General features: G+C 37.5%; 1 protein-coding gene across 2 annotated transcripts in view; it reads right to left on the bottom strand.

Moving 5' to 3' along the window:
- LOC110775536 (10 kDa chaperonin, mitochondrial-like) overlaps nt 1-13,484 on the bottom strand; it is a 37,453-nt gene extending 23,969 nt beyond the window's left edge. For both annotated transcript variants that reach the window (XM_056826807.1, XM_021980142.2), the window contains exon 1: nt 13,380-13,484. In XM_056826807.1, coding sequence (XP_056682785.1) covers nt 13,380-13,484 — 105 coding nt within the window. The remainder of the gene's footprint in view (nt 1-13,379) is intronic.
- Nucleotides 13,485-15,101: the final 1,617 nt, after the last annotated feature.

Raw genomic sequence — 15,101 nt, 5'->3', positions numbered from 1 at the left:
ATTACAAAATGCGTATCCCCAAGGAACCTCTTTGACAAGAAATAACCGTCAAGCACGAGTGCTTGGGGGCTCGAAAGAAAATATATATTTCAAAAGAGAGTATGCAAAGTTAAAACAATATTCCCAGACTACGCTGTACGAAGTCCCGTGTTTGGATAATCTCAAAAGATAAAACCGGATTACGACCTCAAGACAAAGGTCGCCGTTGATACTTATACATAGTCCCCTAATCAAGGACCCAGGTAGTGGCAAAATTAAGCCGTAAAGACTAGCTCAAAACCATGAAAGATGATGACCACGAGACAATGGTCCGTCTAAGCACGTTGTCAACCCACATTCAGGTTATCCGAGCATCCCTCGAAATAATTCGCTCTTACAGGAATGTATAAAAAAGAAATTCTCAAAAGAAATCACAAGAACAAATGAAATAGGGACTTGCCCACCTCAATCGGGCAAGATGGAGACACGTACCACGCGAGTCCCAAATCGAAAAGACGAATTCAGGTTCGCTCACCTCCAGCGGGCGGGGCGTCCACCCTTAGCGGACAGGGCTCGCCCACCTTCAGCGGGCGGGGTCTGCGTCACTAACCGCGCAGGTCCTCAGTTTTCGAAAATGAAAAGAAAATAAATTCTTCAAAAAACAAAAACAGGTTCGCCATCTTCAGCCGGCGGGGTCTACGTCACAAACCGCGTAGGTTCTTATTTCCAAAACATCAAAACAGATTCGTCCACTTCTATCGGACGGGGCGTCCACCCTCAGCGGGCGGGGGTCTAAGTCACAAACCGTGTAGGTCCTTATTTTCAAAACATCAAAACAGATTCGTCCACTTCTATCGGACGGGGCGTCCACCCTCAGCGGACAGGCTCGCCCACCTTCAGCAGGCGGGGTCTGCGCCACTAGCCGCGCAGGTCCTTAGTCACTGCAGCGATAACTTTTCCCGGTTTATCCTTTTCCAAAAATCAAAGGATGGTTTTTGTTTTCCAAAAATCAAAGGATGGTTTCCCTTTTCCAAAAATCAAAGGATGGTTTCCCTTTTCAAAAAATCAAAGGATTGGTTTTCCGTTTTTCCAAAAAAGAACGATGTGCTGGATTTTCCTTCGTTTTACGTCCTATAAAAACAAGGGGGTTTTCTCGTTTAGCTAACCCTGAAAATGAGAATCTTTAAAACTTTTTACCTCGTGATTGGGCTTGGCCAGGCCTAGTTACACTTTATAGCTTTGATTTCGAAAACATCTTTAGATACTTCCAATGACAAAGTGACGGAGTTTCTATACTATCAGTTTATAAATTCCAATGACGCGTGAGGAATGTGTTAACACTTCAAGTGATGACCCTTAAGTCAAATGTTATCACTCGGGGGCTCGTGAGACCCTCGCAAAACAGGTCACATACGCCATGGCTTGTAGGACGCACTCCGTCTAGTACTTTGACCATTGTCTCATCTCGAGACTCAGTTAAAGTGGGGGCTAACTGTAGACACCTACTTTTGTCCCCATTCCCGAAAGGGAAGGTTCGATGATGAGAACATAAATATCCACTTGGCAACAAATCTCCTATAAAATAACCGATCTCAATCACCCTTTCATTTCAGCAAAAGCTACTATTTATAGAAACCTGCTAAGAATAGCAACTGCCGTAAAAAGTAGTTGTTAAAAGTGGTAAAGTCATAAAAGATAGAAACCTGTCAGAATTAGGTGTTGCACTCCAACATAAATCCTAAAAGAGATAGAATTTTCATTCCTGGTATAATTCGAAAATAAGAGTTACATTTTAATTAAATTCCTAACGAACCTAGAGTTCGTAACGGGCCTAGACGCATTCCGTCATAAGTTAATACGCACTAAAAGACTCAGATAAATCTCAAAAGCTCCGTGTTCTAAGAGTCCAAATCTGACAAAGAACTCGGTCCAGATCCCATTTTCAACGCCTGGATCTGGGCACCGAAATCTTCGGCGCCCAGCCCTGGGCGCTAAAAGTGCCTGGGGCCGTTTTATCCCCGGATTTTTTTGGATTCGTATCTTAAAATCTATCTTTCCACACACCCTTTTCCTATAAATACAGCCTAAAACCGACGTGAAAAAGAACAGACAATTCCATAACCTTAGTATTGACTCTAGCCTTAAGCCTAAGCCTTACGCTGCGAAATTGATCCGGCGTTCTGTCGCAATCAACCCAAAAGTCGAACAGAACGCGTCCTGCCCCTTGTAGCTTGATGAATTAAGCCTAAATACTGGAACATTGCTTAGAAACCCGAGATTCGTTAAATAAAAGGAGAAATAGCAAAGCCAAGTGGTTAGTTTTCTGAGAACCACACCGCACCTCTCAAGGGTGCGTTGTAATGTGTCCCTCATATGATTTAATCTCTTTCATTACCCTTTTATAAAATTGTCAAACTATTAATTTGATTGATCTATCACGCCTAATAAGATAATACCTTGGACAATTGAATTATCATGCTAGGTACCTTAAATCAATCTAAATAAGATAATCACGATCGATTTAGTATTATGTGTTGCATATTGCTAAAATCAATTCAGAATAGTTTAATAGTTTAACGCATGTCCCTTCAATTATTTATGCTGAGCTAGTAAGGATAACCTGCCTCTGGAGTATTATCGATGAGCACTCCTCTCGGTAGTTACAGTCCCCCGAACTGTCAATCTCTGCCCTGCGGGTGTACGTTGAGCGATCCCCACACCAAGGATCACAAGGGAACCTATGGCCATCGTTGTTAGGTTATGATACATATGACAATTCATAAATCATGCGGAAAAACCATAAAGCCAGGAAAACATATTATTTACACATAATCATTTAGCATAGTTTAGATGCATACTCTTTGTTGCGTGCCTTCCCTAGCTGCGCCCGAACCGAACAAGAACAAGTCTTTAGGACTCCAAGTGTCGTCCCTCCGTAGATAGTCCACAGCACGTCCGGATCCGCCTTAAGATTGACCAACTAGAATCGCCCTTAAGGTACTATTATTTTCGGCACTTTATAGGCAAATGTGTAATTGAATTTTGCTCTCAAAAACACACTTTGAATACTTGAATACTCGATGTAAATATGTGACCCTAGGCACTTATTTATAGAGTTTATGGAAAGGAATTATAATCCTATTAGAATACAAATCTATTTAATTATAATCCTACTAGGACTCTAATTAAACAAACTTTATCTATTAGGATTAGATTTAATCATATTACGAATCCCGGTAGCATTAGGATTCCGAGTAACACACACGAGTGGCGCACAAGCACCGCACACCCGCACGCAGGCCTTGCGTCCCACGCCGAGCGCACAGCGCAATGCCCACTGTCGCAGCCTTGTCCGCGCGCGCGCCCAAGCTTCGGTTGGGCCTGGCTTTTGCGCTGGGCCTGGTCGTATGCTTGGCGTGTGGTTGTTGCGCTTGGCTTGCTGGGCGATGGCCCGGCTTCGTGCTGGGCCTTCGTCTGGCAGGCCTCGTCCGATGCTAATTCGTACGATACGCTTCCGATTAAATTCTCGATTCCGGAATTCATTTCCGATACGAACAATATTTAATATTTCCGATTCCGGAATTAATTTCCGTTTCGAACAAATATTTAATATTTCCGTTTCCGGAACTATTTTCCGATTCAGATAATATTTCCGATTCTGACAATATTTCCGTTTCCGGCAATATTTCCGATTCCGGCAATATTTCCATTTCCGATAATATTTTCCGATACGTACCATGTTTCCGTTTCCGGCAACATCCACGACTTGGATAATATTTATATTTCCGATACGATCCATATTTCCGTTTCCGGCAATATCATCGTTTCCGGAGTATTCATTTCTTGCCTGTGACGATCTCAGCTCCCACTGAAACCAAGATCCGCCGATTCCGAATATCCATAGATGGAGTATTTAATTCCATTAAATACTTGATCCGTTTACGTACTATTTGTGTGACCCTACGGGTTCAGTCAAGAGTAAGCTGTGGATTAATATCATTAATTCCACTTGAACTGAAGCGGCCTCTAGCTAGGCATTCAGCTCACTTGATCTCACTGAATTATTAACTTGTTAATTAATACTGAACCGCATTTATTAGACTTAACATTGGATGCATACTTGGACCAAGGGCATTATTTCCTTCAGTCTCCCACTTGTCCTTAGGGACAAGTGTGCATTTCCTAATTCCTTTGTCGCTCGATGCTTCCTCTTGAACATAAGGTAAGAGTTGCCATCCTTATTATGTCCAGAGGTGTTTCTCGGTTTCAGAGTTCAACTGATCAAATAAACAGATAATCATAGCCTATGATTCATCTGAGCACGGCCATGCATTTCACAGTTTCTAGCTCTCCGAGTGGCCTCGTACAACTTTTAAGCATCTCATCCCGATTTATTGTAGGACAATCCCAATCTTGCGATCTTGAGATTAGACTTCGTTTGATAGGTGATTACCTGAGCGTTGCCTTTATAGCCTCCTTTTACGGTGCGACGGTTGGTCAACGTCAAAGCAACCAGTTCTCAAACAAGTAATCTCAAATCACTCAGGTATTGAGGATTTAGTGTCTAATAATTTTAATGAAATTTACTTATGACAGATTTTCATCTCTTACAGTAAAGTTTCATAGGTCTTGTCCGATACTAGTCTTCCCAAAGTAAGTATCTATGCAAATGATTATGACATTGCAATGTCCACATAGTTCAAGAAACAGAACTACTAGTCATCTTGCATTCTAATCGTCTAACGTTTTCTATGCGTCCAATTTTATAGAAAACTCCGATCAGGGACCATTTTCAACTTTTGACATTCAAGTTCACTTGATAGACATTTCTTAGTCACAGGACTGGTCCTGACAGTCTATCTTGAATATTTCGTCAAATTGAAGGGACTCATCATTTAATACTAAACCAAGATTAAATGGAATATGAAAATACATTTCATATATGATAAATGTTCAACCCCAATGTTTTACAACCATGGGCCTCAAACCCATCTTTAAAACAGTTCATGGAATTTCAAAGCTATGCTTGATTTCCAGTGCTACAACGTGAGTGTTGCTTCTCACTTGTTGCATAGGTTTAGTTATCATGCTTTGCCAATCTTAATATCCTTTTTATCGAATGTTCTTCGAGATATGATGATAAGATCTTTTGAGTATGTTTATTTTGTGATCTAGTCTTTCTTGCTACATTAGTGGTAATACGCATTTTGCAATGAAGAACCATTAAGTCAACAGACATGTGATCTTCCCAAGTTCAATGAAGAACTCATTAATATAAACAACTCTATTTTATTGCTTCTTAGGCAATAAGTACTTTTACTTCAACTGTTTAGGTTGCTAGTGATGCTTTTTTTAGATTTACTTATCCAAGCAGTTCACAGATATGTGGAAGACTTTCCAGCTGTATCTTTGGAACATAGAAATTAATATTTTAATTTCCCACGCAACAACTCATGGTCTCCAATCCATGTTGCCATTTCAAAACACGATGCTCTATAGCTCGTTTTTATCAATGGTTAACTCCAAAGGGTTTTGCTTGATCCTTTGCCAGTGTTTATGCGTGTAGCATCAATATTTAGCATATCTTTATTTCCTTGAATCAAGAACTATTCCTATGTACCTTTTCAAGTACCATAAGTATTCTTGATCTCAATCTAGTTGATCTTCACTTAGATCAATAGAGATTGGTATATGTTCGTTATGCCTAAAGTCATACGATACATTTTTGGCGATCCTCATATTATATCATACATGATAAATTCTTTTGCAGAATAATTCCCAATTGAATTCTATTCATGTAACTTTAGCTCATCTAGTTTCAGTAGATACTAAATCCAGCTAAATTCTTTGACATATAATATAGGTTAAGAATCTCATTTAGACTCTTTGATGTTTAACTTAGTAAATGCTTATACATAGTTCAAACATCCTTTACTTAGATTTATTCACATGGGTCGAATATCTCCAATGGAGACTTTCGTGTTTGATTTAGTAAATGCCATTACTTAATTCAAAACAATATCATAAGATCTTTGTAAATAGATCTTAATACCCAGTATGTACTAAGTTTCGCCATGGTCCATCATTGATGAATAATCTCAAATCTAAGTCATTAGCATTTGAATGTTATTTTACAATAGAGAGATATGTGTGTGATACACATAGGACCAATTAAGTTTTTATGTACTCCCACTAAACTTCTTATATATCTATATGAATCATGTATATTTTATGAAACTAAAATACTTATTAGCTTCATTAAAATATAATTCCAATTCCCAATTGCTTGCTTAAATCTGTACTTAGATTTTATAAGCTAGCTTTCTCTTTCAAGCATTTATTTGGATCCACAAATCCTATGACATACCATGTACATAGTTTATTCCAACATTTGATTGAGGAATACGTTTTGTCATCCAATTGCTATATGTACCAATATGCAATCATTGCTTGAATTATAGACTTGAGCATTACGATTATGCATGAGGTTTCAACACAATTCACACCATGAATTTGCTTGTAACCTTTAGCAACTAATCTCGCTTTGTGTGTGAACACAATTTCATGTTTGATGGATTTTATCCTTAAAACAAACTTGCAACCAATAGGTGTGAACCTATTCTTGCAAATCAACAAAATTTCAATTTTGTCATCAAAACATTGAGTATGTTTTATGGCCTCTAACCATTTAAAACATTTGAGTCTATATATGGCCTCTAACCATTTTAGGGAATCTAGGTTTCGTCATAGCTTTCTTACAAGTCACAAACTCATTAATCTACATGATAATAGTTTGACTGCAAGTTGTAGGTTTCTTCACTATCTAATAGAAGAATCTCATAGTTTCATTGACCAGAACTCTATGTTTCTTTACTATCTAATAGAAGAATCTCATAGTTCCAGTGACTTGAACTCTATGCCTACTTGGGTATAGAACATTAAACAATAGAATATCAACTGGCACTTTGAGAGTCCTTTGAATATTCTATTCTCTTTGAAGCACTTGTAAAGTCTTCTAAGAGATGTCTATTCTTTAAAGCCACTTCTAAAGTCCTTAAAGAATAAGTTTGGATTTTCTGAAGCACTTCGAAAAAGCCTCCGGAATGTCCGTTTATGTTTGTTGTTCGCCTCGAAAACTTTCGAGGTCTATTTTCTCCCACTTGTCATTTTGGAAACGAATTTCCAAAAGGACATTATTTCGAGCAAACAAACATTATGTTCTAAAAAATTCGTGGTAGAAACAATACCCTTGTGTTTCATTTGAATAAATCATAATGAAACATATATTTATACTTGAGCCTTAGTTTGTCGAATGACAAACACTAAGCTCCCACTGAGTTTTGCAACTCTCTAGATATATTTTATGAAAAGTTATTCTGAAATTACTTTTCAATAGCTTTGACGAATTTGGTTTAGTTTGGTGGTAGTTGAGCATTTTGTTTTAGAAATTATAGGAAAAGTCTTTATGATCCATCATTGATCGAATCAAGTACTAATTGACTTCGATTATTCCAACTAAGATATGCCATATCTTATGGACTTAGATTGTGAAATTACAACACACAATCATTGATGATCATATTTGGTCTCAAATAATCATCAACATGATCTAACCTAGATCTTTATGATTTCATGCCAAGTGGATTTTATACTTCTGAATCTTTGAACTAGCCAAACAGATTCAACTTATATCACATTTGAGTAAATAAACCTATATTCACTCAAATCCATGTGAAATAATAAAGTCATAAAATCTTTCTTTAGCTTTGAACTCTATTGTCTAGGCGTTCTAACAATAGTTCATATCTTTTGTTACTTTCAACAAGTAAGACTAGTTGTCTTAAAATGATCTAGAAATCAATCAACTTTCAAAAGTCCATCAAAATAGAGCTTATGAATGTTAACTTGTTGATATGGTCTAAGCAACAATGCCAAAGATTAGTGGAACTCAAATCAAGGGGTTGATTTGAACCTAGTAAAGTTCTTTAAAGAGTTGTTTGTTTTAATCAAGCATATTGACTCAACCTGTAATTGACCATTTCATTCAAATAAACAAACAAACATTGTTTTTGTTTTTCTTGAATGTGAGTCTTTCTGTGTTTGAAGCAGAAATTTAGGTATGCTGATTATGGAACAAAATAGCCATTAAGTTCTAGCCTTTGAAAGGACTTAAAACAAACTTAGATGACCCTACAATTAATGTAGCAATGCCATGCTTCATTTCCCACTTGTAGGTCATTAGTGTATCCTAGCTTCCATTGTTTGAGTTATTACCGAAGTAAGAACCTCAAGCGGTATATGATACCAAGGAAGTTTGATTGCTAGGTCACTTCTCTTTAAACATAAACTTATAGGTAGAAACGGAATCGTAAATTCCTTTCATTTGTTCCTTTGTTTTCCTATTTCTTGTACCCTTTCTTATAGTCTTAAGAATTGAATTCTTTAGTGTTGACTTTTATACTTTGTTAGACATGTCCAATGCCACCAACAAGGTTCTTTACCATTTTAATTTATGTTGAATATTTTGTTTCAACTAGATGATCTTACTAGAAGCTTCTAAAGTTCTCTAAGCATCGATCTACTCGAATGTCTAGGGACTAGACTCATTCGAGAATTAAATGGAAAAAATATTTTAGGTTGTTAACCATTGGTAAAGCTGAGCGTTTAAACTCAATGCTTTATGATCTCAAAACTACATTGTATTTTGAATTCACAAGCACCAATTGGTTTGCCGTTCGATTTTGATATTCGAAAACAACCATAAAAGTCGCTAAAAGAAACTTACATTTAAATCGCTCATTTTCTCTCATTTCCGTGAATCGTTCTTGAATTCACTACCAATCGAGGAAATTTACTGTTACCTTTCTAAAAGGATTTATTGCAGTGCAAGATATTTAATTATAAACAATAATTAAAAAACATACATTGAAGCATGCAAAGTCTAAACATTTATCATGAATAATAACTTGAAAATGAAAGCAATCATGCAATTTAAACAAGTCATTAGCATTTTATTCGAATTATGTGTTCCGGCAGGTGTGAATAAAATGATTCCAAGATCCTAAAATCATTGAAGAACTAAGCACAGTTTGTCGACTTAATCCTAAAACATCTTAGGTAAGCAAAAGCCTTTTGCTAATAGTCTAGAAACTATTCTTGGTTGATAGGTACGTCTAAGAACTTATTAGGTAAACCTATCGATTTTTGCCACGACATAAAAGGACTCCTTACTTATATCGTTGAGTTTCACCAAAACTAACATGTACTCACAATTATTTGTGTACCTTGCCCCTTTAGGACCAATAAGTAACACCTCGCTGAGCGAAAACTATTACTAGATTGATGTAAAGGATATCCAAGCAAGTGTATATTTTGGCATGGCACCTTTTAACTCAATTTTTAAGTTTGGAACTTAAGGCTCTTACTATGTTGGTTAGATTTTAAGTGAACTAAAATCCTTAATCATGCAACATAATAAAGCTTTTGATCTCATGCATTTTAAGACATATTTAAAAGCAATAAATAACTTAAAACATGCATAAGATAGATGTGATCTAGTATGGCCCGACTTCATCTTGAAGCTTTAACTTCAAAGTCCGTCTTGAAAATCTCCGTGGGAGGCACCATTTTCTTCAAATAGGATAAGCTATAATTAAAACTAATTACAACTATTTGATGGTACGCAGACCATATTTGAATTGAAAAACAACTTTGGTACTTTAGACCAATTACATTCAAATTAATGGTACGCAGACCATATTTTCTATCCTATTTGGGCCATATTAGTCACTTCATAACCTGCAAAACAGTACATATACAATATATACCATTCACCCATTCATTATCATGAATGGCCCACATAGCTGGTTAGTAAAACACATTATGCATCACATAAACATTTGCAGCAATTAATCAAGGGCACCAATAATCTACAAATTATTCAGTCCTTATTAATTCTAATCAAGTTGTTTTAACCTTAAGGATTTGTAGACCTAATCAAGAGTTTATGACTAAAAAAGGGCTCCCACTTAAACCAATATATTCATATGCTTTACTAATTTTAAACATAAAAATGTATTTCTAGTCTAACCGGAAACATACAAATTTAATTAAAATTTAAAGCTCATATAAATTTATAATTGAATCCAAAAAGTTTAATTTAATTTCAGTCGTATTTAAATTAATTCATGATTTTAATTTTAGTAAAATAATTAGAATAAATAAAATTTATTATAATTACAATATTCAAAATTAAAATCCAAGAAAATAATTTAAATTATTAATTTTAAAATTAATTAAAATTACGTAAACTGAAAATTTCAAATTAAAATTTCAAAACGATCTAATCGCAACGCAACAACCTCACGCATCGCACGCCCATGGGCTATACGCACACAGCCATCGCTGGCCATGTGCGCGCAGCCCATGCGCTGCGTCGCATCGCTGCTGCTCACCTTCGCAAGGCATCACGCGAGCTGGTGCTCGCTGCGCGCGCCAGCGTTCGATGCACGCGAGCCATCGCTCGCTGTGCGCGCTCGCCAGTGCTCGCTTTATGCGGGCCAGCGCTCGCTGCGCGCGCTTGCCAACGCTCGCTTTGTGCGAGCCAGCGCTCGCTGCGCGAGGCATCGACGCTGGGCGTAGCACTCGTGGCACGCGAGCTTGCGCTCGCTGCGCGCGAGGCTCTGCACGCTTGCGCGAGGCAGTGTGCGCTGTGGCGCAGCTCGCTTGCTGCCCACACGCGACTGCTTTGCCTTGCTTTCGCCCTCGCCCATTCGTCCATTGCTCACAGCCCACGACACAAGGCAGGGCTGCTGCCTTGTGCTCGTGCACCATGGCCTTGCTCATTGCATTCGTGCCGCATGGGCGACGAGCTCCCTTGCTCGTCGTCACATGCCCGCACTATACAACACCCCTTAAGGGTAACACGTAGCTTCCATTGCTTTGTGCGTGCAAGTTATATGAGCGAATCGCATAAAATTTAAAAAATTTATATTTAAAATTAATGACAAATTAATAAATAATATTAATTTCATAATTTTAGGGCGAAAAATCAAAAATTTATTATTCAATTGATTTCCGATTAACATGGATTCAAGTCTAGGTCATAAAAATTTAAAATTTATCATAAATTTACAATTTTTATGGTGGTTTTTAATCATAGGTATCTAATTAAATTATAATTAATTATGAAAATCAAATTAATTCTAAATTATTCTAATTTTCATCAAATTAATCATAATTACAAATTAGATTGCATAATTAACAAGGCTAGGCATTCAAACTTGTTAAACATATACAGTAGGTCAATCAAAAATTCAAGATTTATCAACAAGAATCGCAAATATTTAATTTAACATCTTAAATTTACGAAATTTTGCATTCGAAAAACTAAAACCTCCGAAAAGTCATAGTTTGGCTTCGAATTTGAGAATTCTGGGTTCGGCCGAAAAATACTAGTTTTGTCAAAATTTTAGAATGCCTTTTACATGCGGAATTGACACAAAAATCACTCGATTTGGATGAGTAACGAAGAAACTGCCGAAAAACTGCGTACGTATAATTAAATAAACGCAATTTGCAATTAATTAACAATTACGAAAATTAATCACCCCTTTTAATTCTTGCAAATTTGTAATATTTAACCATGTTTATGCAATTTAGATTATAAAAATAATAAGAGGCTCGTGATACCACTGTTAGGTTATGATACATATGACAATTCATAAATCATGCGGAAAAACCATAAAGCCAGGAACACATATTATTTACACATAATCATTTAGCATAGTTTAGATGCATACTCTTTGTTGCGTGCCTTCCCTAGCTGTGCCCGAACCGAACAAGAACAAGTCTTTAGGACTCCAAGTGTCGTCCCTCCGTAGATAGTCCACAGCACGTCCGGATCCGCCTTAAGATTGACCAACTAGAATCGCCCTTAAGGTACTATTATTTTCGGCACTTTATAGGCAAATGTGTAATTGAATTTTGCTCTTAAAAACTCACTTTGAATACTTGAATACTCGATGTAAATATGTGACCCTAGGCACTTATTTATAGAGTTTATGGAAAGGAATTATAACCCTATTAGAATACAAATCTATTTAATTATAATCCTACTACGACTCTAATTAAACAAACTTTATCTATTAGGATTAGATTTAATCATATTACGAATCCCGGTAGCATTAGGATTCCGAGTAACACACACGAGTGGCGCACAAGCACCGCACACCTGCACGCAGGCCTTGTGGCCCACGCCGAGCGCACAGCGCAATGCCCACTGTCGCAGCCTTGTCCGCGCGCGCTCCCAAGCTTCGGCTGGGCCTGGCTTTTGCGCTGGGCCTGGTCGTATGCTTGGCGTGTGGTTGTTGCGCTTGGCTTGCTGGGCGATGGCCAGGCTTCGTGCTGGGCCTTCGTCTGGCAGGCCTCGTCCGATGCTAATTCGTACGATACGCTTCCGATTAAATTCTCGATTCCGGAATTCATTTCCGATACGAACAATATTTAATATTTCCGATTCCGGAATTAATTTCCGTTTCGAACAAATATTTAATATTTCCGTTTCCGGAACTATTTTCCGATTCCGATAATATTTCCAATTCTGACAATATTTCCGTTTCCGGCAATATTTCCGATTCCGGCAATATTTCCATTTCCGATAATATTTTCCGATACGTACCATGTTTCCGTTTCCGGCAACATCTATGACTTGGATAATATTTATATTTCCAATACGATCCATATTTCCGTTTCCGGCAATATCATCGTTTCCGGAGTATTCATTTCTTGCCTGTGACGATCTCAGCTCCCACTGAAACCAAGATCCGTCGATTCCGAATATCCATAGATGGAGTATTTAATGCCATTAAATACTTGATCCGTTTACGTACTATTTGTGTGACCCTACGGGTTCAGTCAAGAGTAAGCTGTGGATTAATATCATTAATTCCACTTGAACTGAAGCGGCCTCTAGCTAGGCATTCAGCTCACTTGATCTCACTGAATTATTAACTTATTAATTAATACTGAACCGCATTTATTAGACTTAACATTGAATGCATACTTGGACCAAGGGCATTATTTCCTTGAATCGTGGTCGAACATAATGGCACTCCCTTTATGTCACGATAACCAGGTTTTGTCAGTTTTTCTCATTGTCGTTAAAAACTGAATGGCGACTCCTATATTACTAGTCGATTGGGTGTAAACTCACAGGAAATCCAATTACACTTGATCTGACAACGTCACGCCCACGAGGGACGAGGTCACGCATTAGCCTCGTGCTTTTTTGACCCCCTCACAATTGGATAAAAAACAACAATTTTCCCACATGAATTAGACAACTAAAGAAGAAAACATATGACAAAAGCCAAAATGAGTAAAATTGTAAGGAAGTATACCTTGTTGCTGGTCTCGGGGAGTAAAATGCCGGCGTGAGTCTTTGCAGGAGGAACAATCTTCTCCACCAAAACCCTGTTCAACAATGGTGTCAAACGCTTCACCATTTTTCAGTTAAAAATTAAAATTTGCAATAAACAAAGGAGGGTGAAGGAGAACGGAAATAAAACCCTAGATCAGGTGATTAGGGTTTATGAGAGAGAGAAAAAGGGTGGGTTTAAGGGAAATCTGACTGAAATTGCAGAAATGTCCCCTTTTGCCAAGAAATACCATCCATAATCTGGACTCACTACATTCTGGGGTGGGGTAAGCAGAAGCAGAAGCGTGCAGGAAAAAGTAGTAACAAGCTGCACAACCAAAAGCCTAAAACCAGAACCAAAAACAACTTCCAAAAGCCTGAAACCAGAACCAAAAACTAGCTAACAGGCCACTGAACAAGCAGGAACAAGCTGCACAAACAAAAGAGAGATACAAGCCACAGAAAACGGCTCTAATCTATTGGAAACTTGAAGATTGCAAGTGTTAACATGCTGCAACTGAAACAGAAACAACAACACAGAGCTAATCATATGAGTTTCGATTACTACCCTCCAAGCTCCTACAAACCAGAACTACAATCAAAACCAAACTAACTCAAACCTGTTTCCAAAAGGCTGGAACTAGAAGCAAAAACTACCCAACAGCCTACAAAAAAAGTTGCACCATGTAGCGCAAACAAAACAGAAACAACTCCATACTTATTCAGCTATAAATAGCAACAAAGTTATAAAATTTTATTAACAATCTCCTCTACTAAATCATACCCTCTAAACCCAACAAAATTACATTAATATTAACACGAGTTCAAGATAGAAGGAACAAAATCAAGACCAGAATTCTAATGAGTAATGAAGATCACGCTGGAAAATAAACATCCTAATCTAACCAAAGAGAAAAAAATAAGAGAAAAATAAACCTAATTTGAAATTCTAATTCAAATTACACCCCAATCGAACTCCATAATTAGCTCCTAATAAAAGAATGTGAATTTAAGAGAATCAATTCAGAGAAATATACCGCCAAATTAGCCGTCGTTCAACTTTCAATTTCAGACAAATTTGCATATCTATCGGCTCGATCAACCGCTAAAATGATGAAGTTTCATATCTTAAGCAAAGGAGTTCCAGTTGCTATGAAGTTCCAGTTCCGTAATCGAGCAAAAACGATGAAGTTCAAGCATCTTTTGCTGCGTCTCCGCTTGAGTAATGAAAGGAGCTCTTTATAGCTGAGAAGTCGAACGTCGCCGGTGGAGTTTAAGGAGAGTTGAGGCGAACGTCGCAGGTAGAGTTTGGGAAGAACTGTGAGTGAATAAGTGGGAGCAAAGCAAGAAGAAGTTGTAGCAGCAAGAATGGTGAGTGGATGAGTGGGAAGAAGCAGTAGCAGAATGGTGTAAATTGAATAAAGGGAATAGCTCAATAGCTAGGTTTCAATTTTCAAGTACAAAACCAAATAAAAGATGCGCTTGTGTGTTCCCTTTCCCCAAATGAGGGATGTCAGTGTTTATTTTTTTGATTTATTTTTTATTTTTGGTCAATTAAAGGTTGCACTTGTTAAATAAGGGCAACTTTTAAGTAGCCACCTTTGATGCTTTTTCCACTAGTGATCACTTTCAAGTAACAGAACTTCATAGCTCTCGTTTGTCAAAATACCTATGTACCTTTCCGGTTGAGATCTATATCTCTGCG

The sequence above is a fragment of the Spinacia oleracea genome, chromosome 4, assembly GCF_020520425.1.
Source record: "Spinacia oleracea cultivar Varoflay chromosome 4, BTI_SOV_V1, whole genome shotgun sequence".
NCBI lineage: Eukaryota > Viridiplantae > Streptophyta > Magnoliopsida > Caryophyllales > Amaranthaceae > Spinacia > Spinacia oleracea.
The sequence above is the reverse complement of the archived record's forward strand: the minus strand, read 5'-3'. Positions and strand labels throughout refer to the sequence as shown.